Raw genomic sequence first — 24,968 nt, 5'->3', positions numbered from 1 at the left:
TTAAAAATAAAAAATAATTATTTTTAATTTTTATTATATTTATTGAGTTTAAATTTTAAATTTATTAAAATTTTTATTTATTTATAGAAATTGAATTTAAAATTTTCAGTTTGTATTTTGATTTGTAAAATAGAATTTTGTTGATTTAATTTTTTGAGAGAGAAACCGTTGGACTAGTTAATGCAAACACTGTTCAACTTGCTCCAGTAAGTCCAAAAGTGTAAGGCTGGCTAGCTTATGAAGATGTTGACCCATTAACTTGCTCTAGTTTTAAGTCGAAAAAGGCTTGCTAGCTACTTGCAATCTTGATTCTTGAAAATGGCTGAGCAGAGATGGATATTCTCTCTTCTCTCCATTCTATTGGTTACTCTGAGGTTCGAGTGCTTGATAGGGAAAGAGATTAAAGTGCCAGTAGGAATAGTTCTTGATCAGAACTCAACAGTAGGAGAAATGGCAGAAAACTTCATGGCCATGGCAATCTCAGATTTTTATGCTGCAAATGATAATTATCAAACAAGGCTCTCTCTCATAAAGAGAGATTCCAGAGGTGATGTTGTTTCTGCAGCTTCTGCTGGTAATTTTTTCATACTCGTTAAGCGTATTTCATTATTTATTTTTGGTGAAAATATATCATTCAATAATGCAATCAATGTAAAACCTCGTATTTTTTATATGAGACTTGCTATTTTTCAGTAAAATGTAAGTTGTTGATGAGTTGGTGTACGCATCTAGCTGCAGGCAAGAATTACTCGAGAGTGGGTTGGCGGAGATTTTGATTAATTAAGCATATTGTTTCTCAATATCAATCTCTTTTTTTTTTATAAATAAAACTATGATATTCTTTACTCTTCATTAATATATTTTCAATATATATTCATGTATTTATACATTAAATTATAGAAAATAAAATAACAACGTTCAAATTGATCAAAATAATTTTTTAATTCATTTTTATTTGGCGTAAATTTAACAGTTTAAAATAATTAATTCAAATTACTTAATAATTTCATGCTAACTATCGTATACAACTTTAATAACTTTAATTTCCTGTAAATCGCTAGTGTGGGATTTTTTTCCCAATCAAGTAACTGAACATCACAAAAAATCTTTAACATGTGATAATAAATTTTTAGATTAAGAGAATAAAAATTGCCTTAAATATAATAAAAATTTTTTTTTTATCAATTATATCAAAATTGTAAAAATATGCTTTGCATTTTCTTTAATTAGGCCTATAATTTTTCCTTATCTTTTTCTTTCTAATATAATTTCATTATAATTATATGAAATATGCAGTGTTGGATTTAATGGAGAATGAAGAAGTGCAAGCCATTATAGGGCCTCAAAGTTCATCACAAGCTAATTTTGTGATAGAGCTAGGAGGAAAAGCACAAGTTCCGATCATTTCCTTCTCAGCCACTAGTCCTTCTCTTTCACCAGCCAAAAGTCAATACTTTGTCCGAACAGCTCATAATGATTCATTTCAAGTGAAAGCCATTGCCAGCATTGTGCATGCTTATGGTTGGCAGGAAATTGTTATCATTTATGAAGACACAGATTATGGAAATGGTTTGATTCCATATTTGTTAGATTCTTTCCAAGAATTAGGCACTCGAATCTTCTGTAGGATCAACATTCTTGCGTCTTATACAGACAATGAAATCACAAGAGAACTCAATAACATGAAGAACAAGCGCAGAAGTATTTTTGTTGTGCACATGGCAGCCACCAATGGAGCTAGGCTTTTTTCACTCGCCAAGAAAGTGGGGATGATGGGAGAAGGCTATGCATGGCTAGTGACACAAGGATTATCAATCTTATTAGATCCTGTAGATGAAAAGGTGATGATGGATTCCATGCTAGGTGTATTGGGTGTAAGGCCATATATTCCCAATTCAGAAAAGCTTAAAAAATTCAAACCTAGATGGGAAAAAAATTTCTCTTCAAATAGGAAGTTAGATGAATTAAATCTCTTTGGTTTATGGGCATATGATACAATTTGGGCAATAGCAATGGCAGTGGAGAAGACTGTTGATAATGTAAAATCAAGCAGCTTGAAGCATAATCGCACTGGCCAAAGCACAAGAATTAATCTTGAAGCTGCCATAGGAATTTCTTCAATGGGGCCAAAACTCTTGAAATCTATACTGAGTACATCTTTTCAAGGGCTAAGTGGGGAGTTCCATTTAGCTAAGGGAGAGCTGAAACCTAAAGCCTTGGAAATATTCAATGTGATTGGAAACAAAGAAAGAATTCTCGGATATTATAGTCTAAATGGAGTGCTTTCAAAAAGCTTAACTTCGAAAGACAAATTCAAACAACCATTATGGCCAGGAGACACACTTGAGCAACCAAGGAAATTAAGAATTGGGGTTCCAGTGAAAACTGGATTTAGTGAGTTTATGAAAGTGAAATGGCATCCTGAAACTGCTGAGCCTATTGTTTCAGGATTCTCTGCAGATGTTTTCCGCGAAATGCATAAGATGTTACCATTTCCATTGCCATATGAGTTCATTCCCTTTGCTGATAAAGACAGGAAGAGTAGAGGAACTTATGATCAACTTCTTGATCAAATCAGAAAACAGGTTGGTTGATGATCATCTGATTTCTTACACTTATAACTCCATAATTTTATCAAATATATGTTAAATTTATAATCAAAACAAAATGTGTGGCAGGAAGTTGATGCTGCTGTGGGAGATATAACAGTAGTGGCTAAACGTTCATTGTTTGTAGACTTTACATTGCCTTTCTCAGAATCAGGAGTTTCCATGGTGGTTCTGATGAAACATGATGAAAGGGACAATATGTGGATTTTCTTAAAGCCACTGAGCCGGAATCTTTGGCTGACAACTGCTCTAGCTTTTATCTTCACAGGTTTAGTGGTATGGGTGCTCGAACATCGAATAAATACAGATTTCAGAGGGCCTCCAGATCAACAGTTCAGCACAGTTTTCTGGTTCTCCTTTTCAACACTAGTGTTTGCACACAGTAATTTCTCTAAATTTTTCTCCTTTATTATTACTTTTCTTTTTCAATTTCATCATTGGTTATTAAATTTAGGCTACATGTATATAGAAAACTAAATATTTGTAGTATAGGCTGAGAAATAGAGAAATATTAAAATTAATTTTATGTATTTAAAAAAAAATTATTATTTAAATCATTCACTGCAAAAAATGCTAAAAGCAGTAGCAAAATTTTTTTGCTGCAAAAATATAAACTTTTATAGACAACAGTATAGGATTGTTGTATACCATGCTACATGATGATTGAGATTCAAAATTAGTCTCGGATTAGGTGTGTGTGTATTTTTTTTGAGTTCCTTTTTGTTTGATATTCTCCATTTTATTTTTATTTTTTTTTTCTTTTTCGGGCGTGCATCCTACACCTTTACTTGTCTGCCACTTTCATGCGGACAACCTATTCGTAAGTACAAAATACTGATTATCGTCAGACGGCTATTTAATTCCTCTGGGCCCCTTTTGGACACGATCCCTATTATTACGGACTTTGTTCTCATGCCATCATTAGTAATTAATTGGGTTCATCTGCCTGAACTCCTTCGAACCTTATTCGGCCCATGGACTCAGATCAACCCATGGGCTCAGACCTTAGTTGGTCTAAACCTCATTTTATGCAACGCGCTGTGGGCTTATATTGGATTGGTCCAGGCCCTTTTTTATTTGCGTTGTAGCAGGCTTGGCGGTCCGAGACCCATTAGGCATCAAGTGCCCCTTTATTCCTTTACCAATTATTCAATGATTAGTGAGAGAGTAAATTTTGAGACTTCCATTACTTTTACTCGGCTCGAGGAAGGAATTTTGATAAGTGTCATTTCTTTCTTCTTTCCCAATTTCGAATCTCGCTTTTCACCCATTGCTCTCGTTCTTGCATCATCTCTGCTATTTCGCTCTCCCTCCTTCTGTTGCTTCTGTAACAAATTCTAATAGTATAGTTAGATGATGAATAATATTTCAACTTTCTTAGTTATTTCCATAATCTTAGTTTTTTAGTGCTTGTTTGAGTTTTGCTTTATTTTGGTTTAATATGCTTTGATACTTTACTCGCAGATTTAAATTGACATGGCTGTTGTCTTAATTGTATTTTATAACTGATTAATCTTAAACTAGCTTTCCGAGTATCCGATCTCTACCGTTCACTGACAGGAATGCAATTTATTAATGCAACTAATTTCCACACTGGAGATTATTTAAACCTCATGACTTAAATGATTTTTCTGTTTCTTTGACACTAGAACCTCTTTTTGAGGCTGATGTTTGCTAAGTTTAAAATTTTATGTGTTCGTTTTGTTCCGCAACTCGGTTTGCTTAGTGTCAAGGGTCAATTTTCGAGATCGACACTTATTGTAGTTGGACTTTTCTTTCTTTTCTCCTGCAACTCGGCTTACTTAGTATCAAGGGTCAATTTCTGAGGCCGACACTTGTTGTGGTTGATCTTTTCTTCTTTTCTTTTTGTCCTGCAACTCGGTTTACTTGGTGCCAGGGATCAATTTTCGAGGTCGGCACCTACCGTTGTTGGTATTTTATTTCTTGTATCCTGCAACTCGACTTACTTAATGCCACGGTCAATTTCCGACCGGCACCACCGTGGTTGAACTTTTTTTTCTTTTATTCCGCAACTCAGCTTACTTGGTGTTAGGGGTCAATTTCCGAAGTTGGCACCTGCTGTAATTGGGCTTTCCTTTCTTTTGTTCTGCCACTCGGATTGCTTGGTGCCAAGGATCAATTTCTAAGGACGATACCTATCGTGGTTGTACTTTTCTTTCTTTTGTTCCACAATTTGGCTTACTTGGTATTAAAGGTCAATTTCGAAGGCCCGCACTTGCTATGGTTGGACTTTTCTTTCTTTTATTTTGCCACTCAACTTACTTGGTGTCAGGAGTCAATTTCTGAGGCCAGCACCTGCCGTGGTTGAGCTTTTCTTTCTTTTGCCAAATTTTTATAACCGAAAGCTTTTAGGAGGAGAATGAACTCATAAAAGGAATTTCATTTCTTTCATGTTAATATTACATCAAATTTTCTATTGGAAATACCTCTTTAGATGTTGGATGTTCCAGGTGTAGGGCTCCGGGTTTCCTTGCAGATTCTCGATTTTATATAACCCTAGCTTAATGACCATCGTGACTCTGAAGGGGCCTTTCCATGTCGGCGCTAGTTTACCTATAGCTGCCCTTTTTCCAGTTATTCTAGTATTCTTAGGGCCGATTCACCTACCTTAAATTTTCTTTCGCGAACTTTCTGGTTATAGTACATGGCTGCTCTTTGTTGATATGCTGCTATCTGTACCTGCGGTTCATCTCTGATTTCCTCAAGGGCGTCCAGGTTGCTTCTCAGCTTCTTGCTATTGAGGTCTTTGTCGTTGAACTGTATCCGATGTGTTGGTATCTACAATTCCACATGAATTATAGCTTCTATTCCATATGTCAGTGCGAATGGAGTCTCTCCTGTGGGAGTCCGGGATGTAGTCTGAAATGCCCACAAGCTGTTGGGTAGTTCGGACGCCCAACTCTTTTTGGCCACATCTAACTGCTTCTTCAGTCCTTGGAGAATATCTCTTTTTGTTACTTTTGTTTGGCCATTCGTCTGTGGATAGGCCATTAAGAATAACTTGCAATCAAACTGCTTTTTGTTATTTGATATAGCGTCCTTAGTATCCCAAATTTGCAAATGATGTTTATCCATACAAAATCTATCATTTTTCTAGCCATGATGTTGGGAACTACTTTTACTTTGGGCCATTTGGAAAAATACTCCACAGCTACTATCATAAATTTCTTTTGCCCTACGGTTTTCAAAAATAGTCCTAGTATATCTATTCCCCATAGTGAAAATGACCATGAGTTGGATATACTTGACTATAGAGTTGCTAGCGCATTGATCACATTTGCAAATCTTTAGCAGATGTAACATCTTTTTACAAAATTTCCCGCTTTCTTCTTCACTATCGGCCAATAATAATCTTGTTGAAAAATCTTGTTTGCTAGCATAGTAGCTCCTTCATTGACCCCAAAAATTTCTTGGTATATTTCTTTAATTATCCTAATCCCCTCCTCAGGCCTTACACATCTTAGCCACTGGCAGGATTTCCCTCTTCGATACAATGTCCCTCTTACCACCTGATGGTTAGCTGCCTTAGCTGCAATTCTCTGAGCTTTTATTTTGTCCTCTAGTAACTTTCTTGCCTCAAGATATTCAATATATGGGCTCATCCAGCTTTGTTCCTCATCTATCTTCATTATTGAAGCCGGTTTTTCGAAGGTTAGGGTACATTTCTGCTGTACATACACCTCATCTGAGAATTGTTCTAATTTTTTTGCTAATAGTTCACTATGCAGGTCTGCCTCTTCATTTTCATATTGGGATATCTGCTCATACCAAACTACAATTCCTTGTTCACTCAATTCCCTTTCCAGTGCTCGTACCTTGTCCAGGTACTTCTGCAAAATTTGGTCCTTCACCTGGTACACTCCCTTTATATGATTTACCACTAATTGCGAGTCATTGTTCATTCGGAGGTCGGTTACTCCCACTTCCATGGTTATTTGTATGCTGTTTAACAAGACTTCATATTCAACCATATTGTTGGATGCTGGAAAGTCAAACTGTATAGTATAACATACCTTAAATCCATCAGGTCCCTTTAAAAGGATCCCTGCACCATCCCGATGCCCCATTGATGGGTGTCGAAGCCACCAAAAAATAACCTATTAAAAATCAACAAATATGAATTATGTATAGAATAAATAGGGTTGAATCTACAAGGAATTGACATTAAAAATTTTCAAACAATGAACTAGGAAAATAAACAATAAAAGTAAACAGGAGGGGTTTTTAATGATGAGTTAAAATAAAAATCAAAGCGATTAAAGAAAGCGATAATTACAATAGAGTAAAATCAAGGCAAGTAAATTCTAGTTGAAGTTCAGGATTCAGTTTTGAAAATTGATCATAGAAATAAAATTACCTTTGTCCATTCGAATAAATCAGTTCTAGTTATGGAAGATACTCCTCATAGCCAATCTATCTTTAGGTATAAATTAATTAGGAAACGTTCGCTAATTAACCCTAGTCAATAAATCACTCAAAGAATTTCTTTGAAATTTTAATTTATCAACCGACTTAAGAATTAGAGAGACCCAATTCTAATCAATAAACCAAACCGCGTGGTGAGTTTAAGCTAGATCATGCAATTTCTTGGTGTGTTACAAATTGTTACGTATTGTTGAATAACTCAAACAATTACGGACTTCAAGCATCCAAACTAACAATATATCACTTTGAAAATATAAACAATGGGCCCTATTGATCAAATAACAAAGTAATAATAATATTAAGAACTGAAATTATATAAATATTGGAAGAATAAAAGATGAACAATTATGTTTATATCTCACAATTCATGGATAAACTAAAATTTCAATCTGATATCAACTAGAAATAAAGAGTTTAGCCATTCATGACATTGAAAGAAAATACAAAAGAGAGGAGAAGAGATTCAACTGGAAGAGATAGCAAAAGATGATGATCCACCGTTGTCCAGAAAAACAAGGGTAAATAGGTGTTGAACCCTAATAGAATCCTTTTGGGAATAGGAATTCTTTTATTCAATTTAGGAATCCTTCTTTTAATATGTTTTCACTCAGGAGAGGACTCCTTAATTTGAGGAGGATATCGTGCCATACTGAAAGAGGAAAAATTGAGTGGGGTCCCGTAGCTTTGAATGAGAAGACCTAGTTTTTTTTATTTCAAATTTGAATTATTTTTTCATTCACTATCAGGTCTCTGAGCAAACTGTTTGATTTGCCCAATTGTTTGGGCAAACCACTACTCCAATATTCTAACTAGAATATAGTTAACTTAACTCGAGAGTCTGGACTATTCTGGATTCTGTGAAGCATAATCATCTGGTAGGTTTGCCCAAATCGCTGGTCAAGTCAATTTCAACGCTTTTTAACACATTTTTATCAAATCCACTTCTCTTTTGCTTTTCTGTGAAATATCACCAAAAAAATACAAAATTAGTTAGAAAAATACTCAATTTAATGCTAAGTATAGTATGAAAAATGTGTTGAAATTTCATTTGATCACCCATCCACAAATAGGTTTCACGTAAACTTGGGCTCAGGTCTGTTCTCTATTTCCCCTTTCTCTGGTAGTGAAGGCGCCTTATTCTGCTCCTTCTCAACTGTACTAACTGAATGAGCACTCACCTATAAAATCTGCTAGAGCTCGCGCTTTGATTGCTGTTTGAGGCCGGTAAATGAGGCAGTACGGCTGATCTCTATCGACCAAGCTAGTTCGTCCTTAAGTCTCTAGCCTATGTAAGATCCTCTTTAGGGGTTGATCTGTCATTACAATTTCCTGATGGTCTTTTAGATACATCTTGAACTTCCTTACTGCTAACAGCAAGGCGAACACTAGTTTTTCTATGTTCATGTATCTGATTTCGATACCTTTAAGTACCCTGCTAATGTAGAAAATTGGTTTTTGGACCCCTACTTCCTCCCTCACCAGCAAAACACTCACGCCCTATTATGATGCAGCCAAGTAGATCAAGAGTTCTTGCCTTGCTAAAGGGTTGCTGAGCACGTGTGGAGAGTTAAGGTATTTTTGGAGGTTTTTGAAAGCTTAATGGATATTGAAGCTACAAAAAATAACAAATATGAATTGAAGCTACAAAAAATAACCTACTAAAAACTAACAAATATGAATTTTTTATAGAGTGAATAGGGTCGAATCCACAGGGAATTGACACTAAAAATTTCCAAACAATGAGCTAGAAAAATAAACAATAAAAGTAAAAGGGAGGTTTTAATGATAAATAAAAATCAAAGCAATTAAAGAAAGCGATAATCAAAAGAGAATAAAATCAATATAAATAAATTCTAGTTGAAGTTTAGGATCCATTTCAGTTTTGTAAATTGATCATAGAAATAAAAATATCTTTATTCATTCTAATAAATTAGTTACAGTTATGGAAGACGTTCCACATAACCAATATCTTCTTAGATTTAAATTAATTAAAAAATGTTAGCTAATTAACCTTAGTCAAAAAATCACCTAAAGAACGTCTTTGAAATTTTAATTTATCAACCACCTTAAGAATTAGAGAGACCTAATTCTAACCAACAAACTAAACCGTGTGGTGAGTTGAAGCAAGATAATGTAATTTCTTAATGGATTACACTAATTGTTACTTGTTATTGAATAACTTAAACAATTACGGACTTCAAGCATCCAAACTAATAATATATCACTTTTAAAATATGAATAATGGGTCTATTGATCAAATAACAAAATAATAATAATATTAAGAATTGAAATTGCATAAATATTGAAAGAATAAACATGAACTATTATATTTAGATCTCACAATTCATAGATAAACTGAAATTTCAACCTAAATTCAACTAGAAATAAAGAGTTTAGCCACTCATGACTTTGAAAGAAAATACAAAAGATAAGAGAAGAAATTCGGCTGGAAGAGATGGGCAGAAGATGATGATCCACTACTGTCCGAAAAACAAGGTTAAATAGGTACTGAACCCTAGCAGAGTCCTTCTCAGTATAGGAAATCCTTGTTGCTTATTTAGGAATCCTTCTTTTAATACGTTTCCATTTGGGAGAGGACTTCTTGATTTAAGGAGGATATTATACAGTGCTTAAGGAGGAAAAATCGAATGGGGTCCCGCGGCTTTAAATGAGAAGACTTGGTGTTTTATTTCAAATTTGAATTAATTTTTCGTTCACTGTAAGGTCTCTGTGCAGACTGTTGATTTGCCCAGTGGTTTGGGCAAACTGCTGCTTCAATCTTTTAATTGCAATATAGTCAGCTCAGCTCGAGAATCTAGGTAATTCTTAGTTCTGTAAAGCATGATCATTTGGTAGATTTATTCAAATCGTTGGTCAAGTCAATTTTAGTATTTTTTAATCCCTTTTTATCAAATTTAGTTCTCTTTTGCTTTTTCTGTGAAATATTATCAAAAAATACAAAATTAATTAAAAAAATACTCAATTCAATGTTAAAAACAGTATGAAAAATATGTTGAAATTATGATTAATCAAATACTCCCACACCTAACTTCTTACTTGTCATCAAGAATAAGACAATTATGACAATGAAATCCTTTTCGACTTTATCCTGTTTTCCACTTAGTTTACTACTCTAGACCCCTAAACTGAATCATCATAGTGTAGCTAACATGCACTTGTTAGTGTATTTGCCTTAGACCATTATCTTAGACTTTTTGTATGTCATTTTGTTTATTAATAAAAGAGCTTTTATTATCATTATTATTTATTTGCATGTTACATAATAATGATTAACATCCTTGATTACTTATTATTATGATGATAATAATAAAAAATGACTAGTATGATTATTGATTGATAATCATGAGATGATTATGTGTATGTTGATATAAATCAATAATCATAAATACTTGTTAGAGAATAAAGTATTTGATGGACTCACACTGAGATCACTACATGAGTTATTATCATAAGTGAATCTTAAGATATTTATGTTTTAATCCTTTGACTTGAGATTGCCATAGTTTCCAACATAAGGACTGTTATATTTTGACATAACCAAATATTGTCTTTAATCGGATAATCATAAAGGTTATGATTGAGCATAATAGAAATTATATAGATGATATTGAACAATCAAGATAGAATTTGTCCCTTTCTTTGAGAAAAATATCTTCTAGGTGCCTCGATAAGTGAGACTGAGAAATGCATTGCCGTGCTCAAATGAATTGATAATGTGATCATTATCATTTGATTTTATCAGTTTACTTAAAGATCGAGAAATCATAAGTTTGAATATTATAAGTTTGACAATGACCATGACTTATGTTTAAACTAGATATTGTGTGACAAAAAGATTAATACTGTAACGACCCGGAAACCGGACCGCTACCGGCGCTAGGATCCAGATCGACTTAAGGTCGCCGGGACCCGTAGCAAGCCTAACATACATCCTGTACAAATGGTATAATCCCATACATGATCAACATTTTCACTAAACTTTAAAACTTTTCATTTTACCAAGCTTGACCTGTACATGCCCTATGTCTGAAACCATAGAACCCTTATACTGAGCCCTCATCAAATGCTCAAGTAGGGTCAGCATACCACATGTCAAGCTCAGTCCATAAACATTACATCACTAAACATCATTAAACATACATAAAGATCATGTGAAATAGGAACAAACCATAAACATTAGGGCTAAGCGCAATACTAAACCTCATTACAATTCTTTACTATAGATCCTTTTACATCATTACATAATTTTACATTCCATCATGTCCACTACTATTCTATTACATATCTTAACCAAAACCATGACCTACTGACCTCCTGAACTATCTCTGACCCTGCTGACCCTGCAAACCTAGGGTTAGGGGAGAGGAGTGAGCTATAAAGCCCAGTGAGCAGAACAATAATAAAAAGCATTTAAACATATGCTTTCATGAAATGCATCACATCACAAACATATCACATCAAGGATGAACTTGTCACCAATAGCCCTCTACATGTCGTAACATGTCCAACTGTGCCAGGGGCGATACGGCCACGCCTGGTCTTCTCTTACGTAACTCATATCATAACATGTCCAACTATGCCAGGGGCGATACGGCCACGCCTGGTCTTCTCTTACATATACATATTGCCAGGGGCGATACGGTCTCACCTGGACTTTCCATCTCATCTCATATCATATCATATCATATCGTATCGAGGGCTAGAGGATCATTCAATATTCATCCACATCATCATCATCGTATTATGCAATGCATCATATTCGTGAATTCTAATGCAAACAACCTAACATATACATGTTATTCATGATGCATATCTCATGCTAAAACATTTGATTTAATTTAAAAACATAAGGTTCAGTTCTACTCACCTCTGACTAGCTCTGGACTAACTCTGAAGCAGCTAACACTGCTGACCACCTCGGTTCCTCAGGTCCGATCCTACACAGGTTGACTCGAATGAGGGACCAAACAACTCTAACATAACGCTAAACATCTCCCCAAAAACCCCTCTAAAACACCTCAAAACATGCATGCAAAACAAGCAAAGGAAGGCTGGACAGGGCACCTTCGGCGGCACATTCGGCGGCCGAAAGTCTCCTCCAGAGACGAAAGCCATGCAGGTTCGGGGGCACTTTCGGCGGCCGAACCCTCACTCCAGATCCGAAAGTCAGGCACTTTCGGCGGCCGAAAGTCTGCTCCCGATCCGAAACTCCACTTTCGGGGGCAAGGTTAGGCGGCCAAACCATGCATCCACAGGCAGGTTCGGCGGCCGAAACTTCCTTCGGCGGCCGAACCTGAGTTCATCCAGAACTCAGCCCTTGTGCATACAAGCCTCCCAACCCTCCAAAACAAACCAAAACCTCACATACTCTCTCCCAAACATGCATACACACTCCTACAAGCATAAAGGGACATAAACCAGCATAAACTCCTCAACATAACATCATATAAGCAAACATTGGGCATAAAACCCACATAAACCCTAACATGCATATCTACCCAAACTCAAGCGTTAAAACTCCTTAAACTTACTTAAAACTTCATTAAATATAAAGGGAAACAAGGATCTACACTTACCTCTTGAAGATCGAGGGTGGTGCGATCCCAAGCTAGAGATATGGAGAACCCAAGCTCCAAAACTTGAATTTTGAACTCAAAACTTCAAAACCCAAACTAAAACTTGTTAAAACTTGAAGGATTTGAAGAAATAACTTAAAATGAACCAAAGGAGGACATGAACACACCTGAGCTCAAGAATAGGGAGAAAACTCGCCCATTTTCGGTCTGAGGGCCTTTTATAGGTGGCCTGGTCGACCACCTTCGGCAGCCTAACGTGCCTCCTAAACTCATGCATGTTCGGCGGCCGAACTTGAGGTTCGGCGGCCGAACCTGGCTTCTGCCCTCAACACTTTCGGAAGCCTAAAGCACTCCCGAAACAGCCCCATGTTCGGCGGTCGAATTTGAGTTTCAGCGGCCGAACCTGGCAAATGCCTCATTGGCCTATTCTTTTAAAAACTCAATTTCTTTTCTATATAAAACCATAAAATCATGTGAAGATATTTTAGAAAACACATTTTACCCCTCTAGAAGACTCTGACATCTTCAGAATTCTAGATTCCAACGGAAATTCCGCCGGAAGGTAGGGATTCCGATGTCGGAATCTAGCCGGATATTACAAATACATATTCTGTTTATTAGGTTTTATCGGACTATCAATTCTCATATTAATTGGTTAGTCATAATGTCTTATTAAAGTCCGTTTATGATTTATGGGTCTTGTTGGACTAGGCCTATTATCAATTAATGTGAGCCTATTGGGTCACACACAATAGAACGTCATTGATGTGCTATGTCATATTAATGGACTAAGAGCCCATTAGTATAATTAATTATAATATTAATAAAGATGTTATTATAACTAATATTAATTATTTGTAATTATTATAAGATAATAATATCTGCAGCCTATCTGTAACGGTTAAAGATAAAAGGTCTTTTCATTTTTTTTGAAAAGGACTTATTGCACAGATATATTGGTATCGCGATTGTGTACCTGTTGCGATTACTACAACTCTTTTATGAAAAGAAAAGTGTGAAAACGAAAGGTTTTTGAGAGAAAATGAGTGAACAAAAACACCTTCTTTGAGTGCTTTACAGAAAGCGTGAGGAGGGTTTTTATAATCGTTTTCTGTGTTACAAATTTGGATCACATAGCTAATCCATCCGTTCAGAGAGCTAGCACTCCAGACAAAAATATTCTTGTGGATACTATTGAGAGTGTTCATTTCGGAAGCAGTACCATCAGTCCTAATAGGATTTTCAATATCTAAAAGGTTAGTTTATTTATCATTCTTTTTGAATTAAACGAAACACTTGAATCCTAAAAGGGGAAATTTTTTTTTTTTGCTGCGTATTTTTGGGTTGCAGCGATCTCTGGGCTTGCTTTCAGCACTAAGATAATCTCTCCCCTCTTTGTATCTTTTTAACAACTATGGCTCAAAGGTGCCTTCCTCAAAAGAGAGCGAATTACTGTTTTCATTCATACACAAATACTCTTTGCTTTGACTATGCAGCTTTTGAGACAACTAGCTACCCTTACCATTTCAATATATTTTCAACTTTAAGTACTTATTCTTGCTTATAATTTCATCAACCTTTTTACGCAAAGATGCATATTTGTAATATCCATCCCGGTTATGCAGTTGTCACATTGTCAAGTAGCTACTAGTGCTGCTCATAGTCTTTGATCAAGGCTACATACTTTTCATTTTTTGCTTTTATTTTCTTATTTTTTTTTCGATTTGACTGTTGTGGTTGGGGTAAGTCCGTGCAGCAATCACTGTATATGCCATTCCTAATACGCACAATTATCATATTTGCTCATCTCATTATTGATTAGTGACAACCATTTAAACCACGGTGAGCAAAAAGTCAATAAAAAGAGACTCCCAAAAATGAATGCAATCCACTGTAAGTGATTTAATAAAGGTTTAAAGGGTGAGCAAATAAATGGAATCATGATAGAGAGGCTTTGATGACTTTATTATCGTGTTTGGTACATGTGTGCAAGAAAAAAAATTGTTCAAAATGTGTGAACAAATATCGTACCATTTGAACCAGTCAATTTTAATAAACCATTCAAAAAAATTTTTTAACTGAAACCTTAGTTTCCTGGAATATTATTGAGACTCACTGCAGCAGGTTAAGGTAGAATTTTAAAATGCACTATTGGTCTTTTAACAAACAATATCGATTTACTTAAATATAAGGTTGAATATTTCAACTCATAAAGAAAAATATTAGAATCCCCTCATAATTTGCATAGAAAGATAAGAGAAACTCATTTGTGTTAGCTACCTAAAATAATTTAATTTAACACTGAAAGTCATTTTTTTCTCTTGTATCTAAAAAAGAAAAGAAAAAGAAACTATAAATAGACAAATGAATATAAAACAGAAGTTAAAACATAATAAAAGGTAAAACAAAAATAGAATAATAAAACAAAAAAAATCAAAGCTAAAATAAAATAAATAAACTAAAAAGACCAAAGCTGGACATCATGGACATAGATATATGCTCTTTAAACTTCTCCCCCACACTTAAGTCACATTACCCTTAATGTGGAATAAATCTATATAAAGCAAGTTATCAGAAATATTTTTCTCCCACGCTTAAAATTCTTATTTAAATCAACAAATAATAGAAAATAGAAATTCAAGTACTTATCTTGTGGGTGGAGAAGATCTACAGATGGACTGGAGGAGGTTTGCTGATAGTTTGATAGTGTCGTAAGTTTAGTTATGGGCATAACCAAAGGCACAAACATTCTTCCTGTGAGCATATCAGATAAGAAATCATTCTGAAAGTGTTGTGCATATTATATCTTCATGTTCTTACTTTTCTTTCTACTGAAATAATTTTTTTCTATATATTTTTAATAAAGTTAAAGAAAATAAAAAAAATAACTAGAAGGATAAGGAAAGAAATAGTTCTAATTTAATAGTCTTAGCTAGACTTTATTTGAATATCATAACCATCAAACAATTGGTGTTGGGTCACTTAAAGTGACCTTCTTAGTTGGTTCCACCTTAAATCTTTCATAAAATGAATTAAGAAATACTTATTGAAATGATAATTTCAAATTGTCTAAAGTGCAATTATCATTCACGAATGGAGGTGGTTGACCAAGCAACGACTTCAATTCCACTTTTGGTTCCTCCACTTTATAAAATCTCTTAACAATCTCATTCTCTTGTCTCCTTTTTAGACTTGGCTAACCTTTTAGGAAAAGGAAGTTTGATTATCATATCATCTTGTTCAACTTGTTTATATGCTGGTGTCGATTTACTATTTGTTTCAAGTGCTGGAATTTCATTTTCTAGGTCTGCACTTTCATCGTGCCCAAGACTTATCTCACGAGGATTTTGCAGCAACTCTTTTTCACTTCTCAATATAACAACACTTACATTTTTCTTTGAGTTGACTATTGTTTGGGAAGATAATGCTAGTTGGCTCATTTGAATTTTCAAATTTTGAATCCTTTTCCTTGTTTCCTACTGAAATTCTTGAGTGTTAGTTGCTAAACTTTTGACAATGACATACTTGAATTTGATGAAGATGTTGGTTGTTGCTGAGATTATTGAGGATTTTGGGAATAGGTCAGTGTTGCTCCATAGTCGAAATTTGAATGATCTCTCTATCCTTGATTATAAGTGTTCAAACAAGCATTATATTGTTTTTGAGAAGGATCATAAAGTTCACCCCTTGCATCTACTTGCTGTTGCAAGTTTCTTATAGCAATACCTTGTACTAAAGTTGCCAAATATGAAAGTTGTGATGCAAGAAAAGAAAAAGATAGTTCTTAAAAGCTTAGATTTGGATACATCACGTTGCCGCAATACATTCCTATAAACAAATTCAAGATTTAGCTGTAAGATTAAATAAAGTCATTCAAAAGAATTAACAACCAATTAAAATCAGTCCTCGGTAATGGCGCTAAAATTTGATTGGCGTCGAAACTAATAAAAATAAATCCAAATTAATTATAATCAGTTATAGATATTGAAGATGCTTCATACGTCCACTCGTTTCTTAAATTTTAAACTAGCTAAGAGATACTCGTTAACTTGTTCTAATTCTTGGATAACTATAGGAGATACTCCTAAAGTTTAACCAATTACAACATTAAGAATTAGAAAGACCTGATTCTAACCAATAAATACGAGATATTCGGTTCATTTAAGTTAGATTATATTGTTTCTTAGAAAAGTCTTAGACAACCTAATTCACTACTTAATTCCAGTTTAATTAAACGATTACGGATTAAATTAACCTAAATAGTAACATATTATTCTATCAATTGAGCAATGGCGCATTAATGCAACAACCAACGGAATAATAATAAGCAATAGACACGAAAGTAAAATAAATTTCAAGAATAATTAAGGAAATAATAGAATTACATAAATCTCACAACCAATTAAACTGAAACCTTAATTATCTTTTAACTGAAAGAAAAAATTATCCATACATTTTCATGATTAAAATACCACAATAAGAATAGTGTTTTTAGCCTCCTAAACTAATTAAGAATGATAGATGAGAGATGAAATGCCTCTATACATCAGAATATCCTCCTTTTATAGTGCTAAGAGTTATAACTAAATCTAAATACAAGTAGCTAAAATCAAAGTCGAGTGCATCTTGGTAAATGAGAGTTATCTGTTTATTTCTTAGATTTTAAACTGGACTCTAATTCCTTTCATCAAATATATTATGCCCATAACATAGTTCATAACACAGCAGTTTGGGAGTTAGAGTTTAAGCATGACTCTACTTTTTATTCTTCTGTGAACTTGGTTACGCTCATGATTCTTTTAATTTTAGAATGTAGAGTCCAAATTGGATTTTTCTCTCGTTATTCTCCAATCCTTATTTAACCTACCAAAATATCAAAATTCAAATGAATCAACCTGTTTTAAATAAAATCAAACTCAATATCTAAGTATTTTATAATTTTAAAACTACTTAAATGTGCATATTATCATCATCACTTTTATCTATCGAAATTTGGTAGTATCCCGACATGGCATTCAAAGACGATAAGAAATCAAAGGCATCCACGGAATCAACCAATTTATTAATGTTTGGAAGTGGATAACAATCTTTAGGACAGACCTGGTTTAGGTCGGTAAAATCTATACACATTTTGTATTTCTCATTGGCCTTCCTAACTAACACAGGGTTAGTTAACCACTGTGGATGCATGATTGCTCTAATAAACCCTACCTCTCCTAATTTTTCTACCTCTTTTTTCATGGCCTCTTGTTTCTCCTTGCTGAAGACCCTTTTCTTTTGTTTTACCGGCTTTGCATCGGGAAAAATGTTAAGCTTGTGAGTCATTACTTCAAGCTTAATTCATGGCATATCTAAAGGCTTCCAGGCAAAACTCGACGCATGCTTTCTAATCAAAGCCATTGTCTGTAACGACCCCAAAATGGACCGTCACCGGCGCTAGGATTCAGGTCGGCTTAAGGCCGCCAGAACCCGTAGCAACCATTCTTCGGCGGCCGAAACTGGGTTCATCAGCAAGGCAGAACCTTGCTCTGCCTCACGCCAAAATGCACAAAACTCTCCCAATCTCAAACACCTCAATTCCTTAACTTGCATACACCCAAGTATATGCTCAAAGGGGTCAACAACTACCTGAAAACCCCAACAACACAAACACATAACACACAAACAAGCTTTTCGTACAAAAAATAGCAAAAACTCTCCTTTAACCCTATTCATGCAACTCTCTCCCAAAACCTCATAAAACCTTCAGAAAACATAAAAACAAGGTCAGGATCTTCACTTACCTCTTGAAACCAAGAAGATGAACGATCCTAATGTGAAGTTTTGGAGCAACTCTCCTTCAAACTCTCCAAACTTCCAAATCTCAAGTTTTTAGCTCAAAACCTTCAAAATAACATAAAATCAATCACACCTTTGCATGATTTAATGAAAACATGAAGAAAAACTTCAGAAGGACAGGGTCTCACCTCAGAAAGTGAAAGAAGACGGCAAGAGTTATCCTTTCAACCGACTGAGGGTCTTTTATAGGTGGCTGGCCAGACCACCTTCGGCGGCCACACGTGAAACCGAAAGCCATGCATGTTCGGCGGCCGAACCTCAACTTCGGCGGCCGAACCTGGCTTTTCTGCCTTGGTTCTTTTCTTTCAAAAACTCTTTTAAGTTTAACTTCAAAACCTTCAAACATACTATATTACTTTAGAAAAGACATAAATCTTACCTGTCTAGAGAATTCCGACATCCGGGATTCCACCGGTCGACAGGAATTCCGATGTTGGACTCTCGCCGGGTATTACATTGTCGTTGCCTTTTGGCTTTGTTCTAGGCCTGAGCTTATATTGAAGACCTTATCGTTCTGCTGCTTCGACAGTGGGAAGGCTTTTACCTGATCTACAGGTTCAATTTTGGGTTCCTTTCTTTCGTCTCAAATCTCTATAACCTCAGGGTTAATCTCTTTCTATTTGGTACTCTACTCCTCTACCGTGGCCCAGTATATGGCCCTGGCTTCCTCCTGTCGTACTCAGACAATGCCAACCCCTTCATCAATTAGAAAATTCATGGTCAGGTATATGATGCTCGTTACGGACTCAAAGTCATACAATGTTGGCCTTCCCAAAATGGCATTGTAACTTAATGGTAATTTTACCTCCAAGAACACGACATAGTGTATCTGAGACAGGGGAGGTTCTCCCAAGGTGAGATGTACCTTCACTTTCTCTTCTACTGCCATAGGGGTGCCTCCTATTCCCTTGATTGGAGCTTGGTCTTTCACTAATTGCTCTTCTGGTATTTTCATCTACTGGAAGACCCGATATGAGAGCAAATTCACTTTACTTCCTTCATCCACCAGCACCTTTTGAACTCTGAAATTATGGATCATTGCTTCAATAACCAGGGCATCATCATGTGGCATCTATATCCCCTATGCATCCTCTAGGAAGAAGAAAATGATTTAGGGTGTGCGATGAGATTTGCATAACTTCCATATTGCTCTCATCTCCATTCCTTCCCCTTTCTTTTTCCTCTCCGGCTCATTCGGCCTCCGGTTCCTCCCACTATTATATTGATCTTGCCACTACAACCATCATTCATAAGCGCTCCGATCTGTCTCCTTGCTCTTTCCTCAGTCCCTCTCGGTTGTGGCCTCTATTCTTCCATCCTCTTCATGAAGTTTTGAATATGACCTCTCTTGATCAATCTCTCGATCTCATGTATCAATTAGTAGCAATTATTTGTGTTGTGCCTGTGAGTCTTATGAAATTGGCAATACTTGCCTAGGTCCCTTCTTTTTGGATTAGCTTCCAAGGGTTTGGGCTATTGTACGTAGTCTTTGTCTTAGACTGCTATGAGCACCTCAACTCGTGATATATTCAATGTGTAACCTCCGCTGGCATGTGGGCTTGATATGGCTATTAGTCTTTCTTCTCCCATATATGCTTGTTCAGTGCTTCTAGCCCTCTGTCTATCCATCTTTCTAGAATATCTTTTCTCTTGCCATCAATGCTTTTGCCCCTTTCTTTATCTTTTCATGCAAATCGGCTGTTGGTTAGGGCATTGTCTTGTCTTATATATTTTTCAACTCTCTTCATTAGCTGTGATAAGGTGTTTGGTGTCTTTCGGCACAAGGACCCAAAGAATTCTAAAGAGGTCATTCCCTTTTATATGGCCTTTACCGCTCTTGCTTCGTCTGGTTCGGGTATCTGCAAAACCTCCAAGTTGAATCTGGCTACATACTCTCTCAAGAACTCGTTTCTCCTTTGTTTAACTATTTTCAGGTAACTTGTCTTCCTTCTTGCTAGGACTCCGGTAATAAACCTACTGATGAATACATTGGTTAGATTGACAAAGTTCCTTATACTTCCTAGTTTTAGGCTATTAAACCATGTCTAGCTGGTCCTGTCAAGGTCGTGGGGAAGACTTTGCACATCAAAGCATCAGAGTGCGTTTCCAACTCCATAAAGGTATCACGTCCCACAACAGTAAATTACGGAATAATGAAATTGAATATAATAGCTAGCACGAAACTACTAAATAACTTGGGTTAACCATTTTGGGCCAAGTGAAAAATGAATCCAAAAGTTATTTAGGTCAGTTTGGATCGAAATGTTTCAATTGATATAAGAGTCACCCTAGGTCAAAAAATTATGCAGAGCTAGTGGGTCTGCAAGGAAAAGGCTACTCGTACAGAACGAGGTGGAGCCGCCCGAGGCATTAGTGAACCATAATACCCGAGAGTCTAGTCCTGGCATATCAATTGTATCCAATTCAGCGTAGCAAGATCACAATGGGAACATTGCTGAATCTAGTGGAGGAGAGTTGTGGAGCCCACTTTGCTTGTGGGATGATTCCCACATATTAGCTAAGTTATACACTACTAAATAGCTTGGGTTAACCATTTTGGGTCAAGTAAAAAATAGGTTCAAAAGTTATTTGGGTCAGTTTGGGCCGGACTGTTATAATTGGTATCAGAGCCACCCTTGGTCAGAAAAATTATACGGAGCTAGTGGGCTTGTGAGAAAAGGGCTACCCGTGTGAAACGAGGAGGACACGCCCGAGTCACTAGCGAACCATAATACCTGGGGGTCCGATCTTAGCATATCAATTGTACTCGATTCAGCACAACTAGATCACAATAAGGACATTGCAAAATTGAATAAGGGAGAATTATCACATCCTACATCGGCAAATTACGGAATAACAAAATTGAATATAATAGTTAGTATAAAATTACTAAATAATTTAGGTTAACGATTTTGGACCAAGTGAAAAATGGGTCCAAAAGTTATTTGGGTCAGTTTGGGCCGGACTGTTATAAAAGGTCTTGTAATTCAACACGTGATCCCGTAGTTTTTCTGCTCCATCATATGTAGCCAATGTCGACATCATAAACTTTTTTTGTATAGTCTCGAATTGGACCCTCTTGACAAATGGTGATGAGGCCGACATCATGAACTTCTTTGGTATAGTCTTGAATTGGACCCTCTTGATAAATGGTAATGTGGTCGGCAACATTGGACTGACATTATCCTTGGCTCTGAGCTCCATCAACAACTGCTCTTTTGTTTTCCACAAACGACGCCAATTGATGATTGAAATCTAAAATGGTTTTGGGATTAGGTGCATTTTTTTTAATGAGCTCCCTTGTTGTTTGATCATTCCCCTTTTTATTTCTATTTCTTTTTGTCTTTTTCAGGCGTGCCTTCTCCGTACTACACCCTTACCTGTCTGCCACCTTCATGCGGACAACATGTTCATGAGTATGAGATATTGATTCTCGTCAGGCGACTATTTAATTCCTCTTGGCCTTTTTGGACAGGATCCCTATTATTGCAGGCTTTGTTCTCATGCGGTCGTTGATAATTAGTCGAATTCATTTGCCCTGAACTCCTTTGAACCTTATTTGGTCCATAGGCTTAGACCATATGCGCTGTGAGCCTGTATTGGATTGGCCTAGACCCTTTTTGATTTGGACTGTAGCAGGCTTGGCGGTCCGAGACCCATTAATCATCACTGCAAAATTGTGATCATAGTCATTTTGTAACAAAATTATAATTACTCTTAAAAGAATAATTATTAGTAATAACAAATATGGTTACTAAAAAATTTTTTTATTGATGCCACCATGATTTTTGGTGATATAATTATTTGTATTATTTTTATATATTAATTAATTTAATAGTAATTAATATTCTTATAAATTTTTTGCCGTTAATTCTTGTATTTGTTGTAGTGATTTGATTTTGACGAAATTTTATTCCTTGGAAAAAATATTTGATGACGGGTGATAGGGGAGAAGTTGTTGGGCAGCTGGACAAGATTTGTTGTGATCATATGGTTTTTTGTGGTGCTAATCATATCCCAAAGCTACACTGCTAGTTTAGCTTCAATGTTAACAGTGAAGAGAATGCAGCCTACCTTTGCTGATGTTAAAGAGATTCAAAGGAATGGTCATTTTGTAGGATACCAAAGCAATTCTTTTGTGAAGGATTTCTTAATAAAACAGCTGAACTTCAGTGAGTCCAAGTTGAAAAATTATAGCACCCCAGAAGATTATGCTGAAGCATTGTCTCTTGGAATCCACAATGGTGGTGTTGCTGCTATTTTTGATGAAATTCCTTACATCAAACTCTTTTTGGCCAAATTTTGCTCCAAATTCCAAATGGTGGGGCCAACCTACAAAACAGATGGATTTGGCTTTGTAAGTCATCTCTCTAGCTCCACCTATGCTCATATTTTCGTATGTTATATTTTTATTCACCGTCTTAAAAAGATGGGGAGATTTATAAAACAACGTACTGGATACCATTATAATTGAATCACTGTTTTTTCTGTGTTAGGCCTTTCCACTTGGGTCCCCATTAGTTTCAAATATTTCAAGAGCAATCTTGAATGTGACTCAAGACAAAGGTAAAATGGACATAATTGAGCGGAGTAACTTTCCTGACGAGAATGCATGTGATGATCAAATTGCCCCAAACTCTTCAGGTAGTCTTAGTGTGACCAGCTTTGGGGGCTTGTTCATCATCACAGGACTTGCTTCCATTTTTTCTCTATTGATTCATATCATGAAGTTCATTTGGTTTCATTGGCCTATTTCAAACACCACCCACCACCCAGAAGGAATATCTTTTTGGTTAAGAATTCTTGAGTTGGCAAAGCATTTTGACCAGAAAGATCCCTCTGTTCATCATGATTCTAGAGTTCATCCCACAACAAGTCCTGCAGCTACAAGTGTTGGAGCTTCACCTGATCATAATTTTGATGACCATACACATAATCTTTCCAGGATCCCTTCCCAAGGAGCTGAGGTTGTTGCTAGATATCAGGACAATCAGAATGAAACGACAGCTACAATCCCCCCTAACTCACCATAGAAAATTACTTTTATGTTTATACTAATGGCAATTAAAGGGGTAAGATTTTCGATATTATTTGTATTTTTCTTTCCTTTGATTAGGGTTTTAATTTGCTACCCCTTATCCAATAATAATAATAAATATTTAAGGAAGTTTTCATGTATGTTTCTGATTTGGATTTTTTAAATAGGAATAGCGGATGTATTGCCAAACAAAGGTGTTTATAGCATGATTGTGGCCTGATGTTTTCCATGTTGATGGTCTGTTGTTTTATGCTTTTCTGTATCTGCTCCAATGCTTCTTAGCTACTGTTTTGTGGAGGCTTCAATCCATTTGTTGCTGCTGTTTTCGAATGCCTGGGTTTTGCTTTGATTTTAACTATGCGTGGGCTCATCGTCAATATGTATATTATGAAATAGGCCGAGAAAAGCTAGCTTGCTGAATTTTTCTTGTCTATAAAGCCTAATTATCATCAATTTTAAATATAAATATGTTAAATTTTAATATATACGTCAGTTTTGTCTAAACTCACTTTGCTATGACTCAAGATATTGGATATGTGAGTCTTTTATGAAAAAATTAAATAGAATCTTCGTTTATATATTTTGGTTACATTATTATTTATTTAAAAAAAAATTATGATTTATATATAGAGTTCAAACATAATATATACGAAAAAAAAATTATTTAAATTCAATGTACCGTAAATCTAGATATAAACAAGTGAATCTCTATGAAAAAATTAGATAGAATCTATTTTCATGTGTTTTGGTTATATGATTATCTGTCTAAGAATTTTTCATATGATTCATATAAATTAACACAAAAATTTTTCATTCCATCAAATTTTATATTCAAAAATTGAACAAATATATATTTTAGTGCCGATTTTTATAAAAAAAAAAATCAATTAACACAATAACTTTTTAATATTAATAACCTTTTGACTCTAACCGTTTAATATTTAACTTTTTTTTTTTTTGAAATAACAAGAAAACTTCATTAATTCAAAGAGAACAAAGAAATAATATGAGGAGGAGGGATATCAATCCAAACTCCTTGACCTGACTCAGAATGAGCCGATATTGCTAGAACATGAGCGACATCATTCGCAGATCTATGAACAAAAACACACTTTGCTTCCTCATAACTAAATAGAAGCAGTTTACAATCTTGAACCAAAAGGCCAAAAGACGATAAATCATCTAACAAAACACAATTAACTGACATCACAAGTACCTGAGCATCGAATTCGAAAAGAACTCGATCCCATCCACACTCTTTAATCCAGCTCAATGCTTCCCGGAATGCTATAGCTTCAGCACACTTTGCATCCATCTGGCTATAAAAAGAGCCTGCTCTAGCAGCCACAAAACTCACATAATATTATATATTTTTCAACTCTCTTCATTAGTTCTGATAAGGTGTTTGGTGGCTTTCGGCATAAGGACCCGAAGAATTCT

At 35.4% G+C, this 24,968-nt stretch overlaps 1 protein-coding gene across 1 annotated transcript; it reads left to right on the top strand.

Annotated features, from left to right (window-relative positions):
- The first annotated feature begins 243 nt into the window (after positions 1 to 243).
- LOC110628651 (glutamate receptor 2.8) lies at positions 244 to 23,757 on the top strand. The gene is made up of 5 exons (XM_021775434.2): positions 244 to 574; positions 1,297 to 2,585; positions 2,679 to 2,991; positions 22,438 to 22,847; positions 22,987 to 23,757. Exons 1-5 carry the CDS (start codon positions 319 to 321, stop codon positions 23,521 to 23,523), a joined length of 2,805 nt encoding a protein of 934 aa, XP_021631126.1. The 5' UTR covers positions 244 to 318; the 3' UTR covers positions 23,524 to 23,757.
- The last annotated feature ends 1,211 nt before the right edge of the window (positions 23,758 to 24,968 follow it).

Source organism: Manihot esculenta, chromosome 12 (genome assembly GCF_001659605.2).
Source record: "Manihot esculenta cultivar AM560-2 chromosome 12, M.esculenta_v8, whole genome shotgun sequence".
Taxonomy (NCBI): Eukaryota; Viridiplantae; Streptophyta; class Magnoliopsida; order Malpighiales; family Euphorbiaceae; genus Manihot; species Manihot esculenta.
The sequence above is the reverse complement of the archived record's forward strand: the minus strand, read 5'-3'. Positions and strand labels throughout refer to the sequence as shown.

Bases quoted from the DNA above. Each gene is read 5' to 3' on its own strand.
- LOC110628651 (XM_021775434.2), top strand. From the start codon at position 319: ATGGCTGAGCAGAGATGGATATTCTCTCTTCTCTCCATTCTATTGGTT. The intron at 2,586-2,678 runs GTTGGTTGATGA...AATGTGTGGCAG, and splicing joins TTGATCAAATCAGAAAACAG to GAAGTTGATGCTGCTGTGGG. The intron at 2,992-22,437 runs GTAATTTCTCTA...GACGGGTGATAG, and splicing joins AACACTAGTGTTTGCACACA to GGGAGAAGTTGTTGGGCAGC.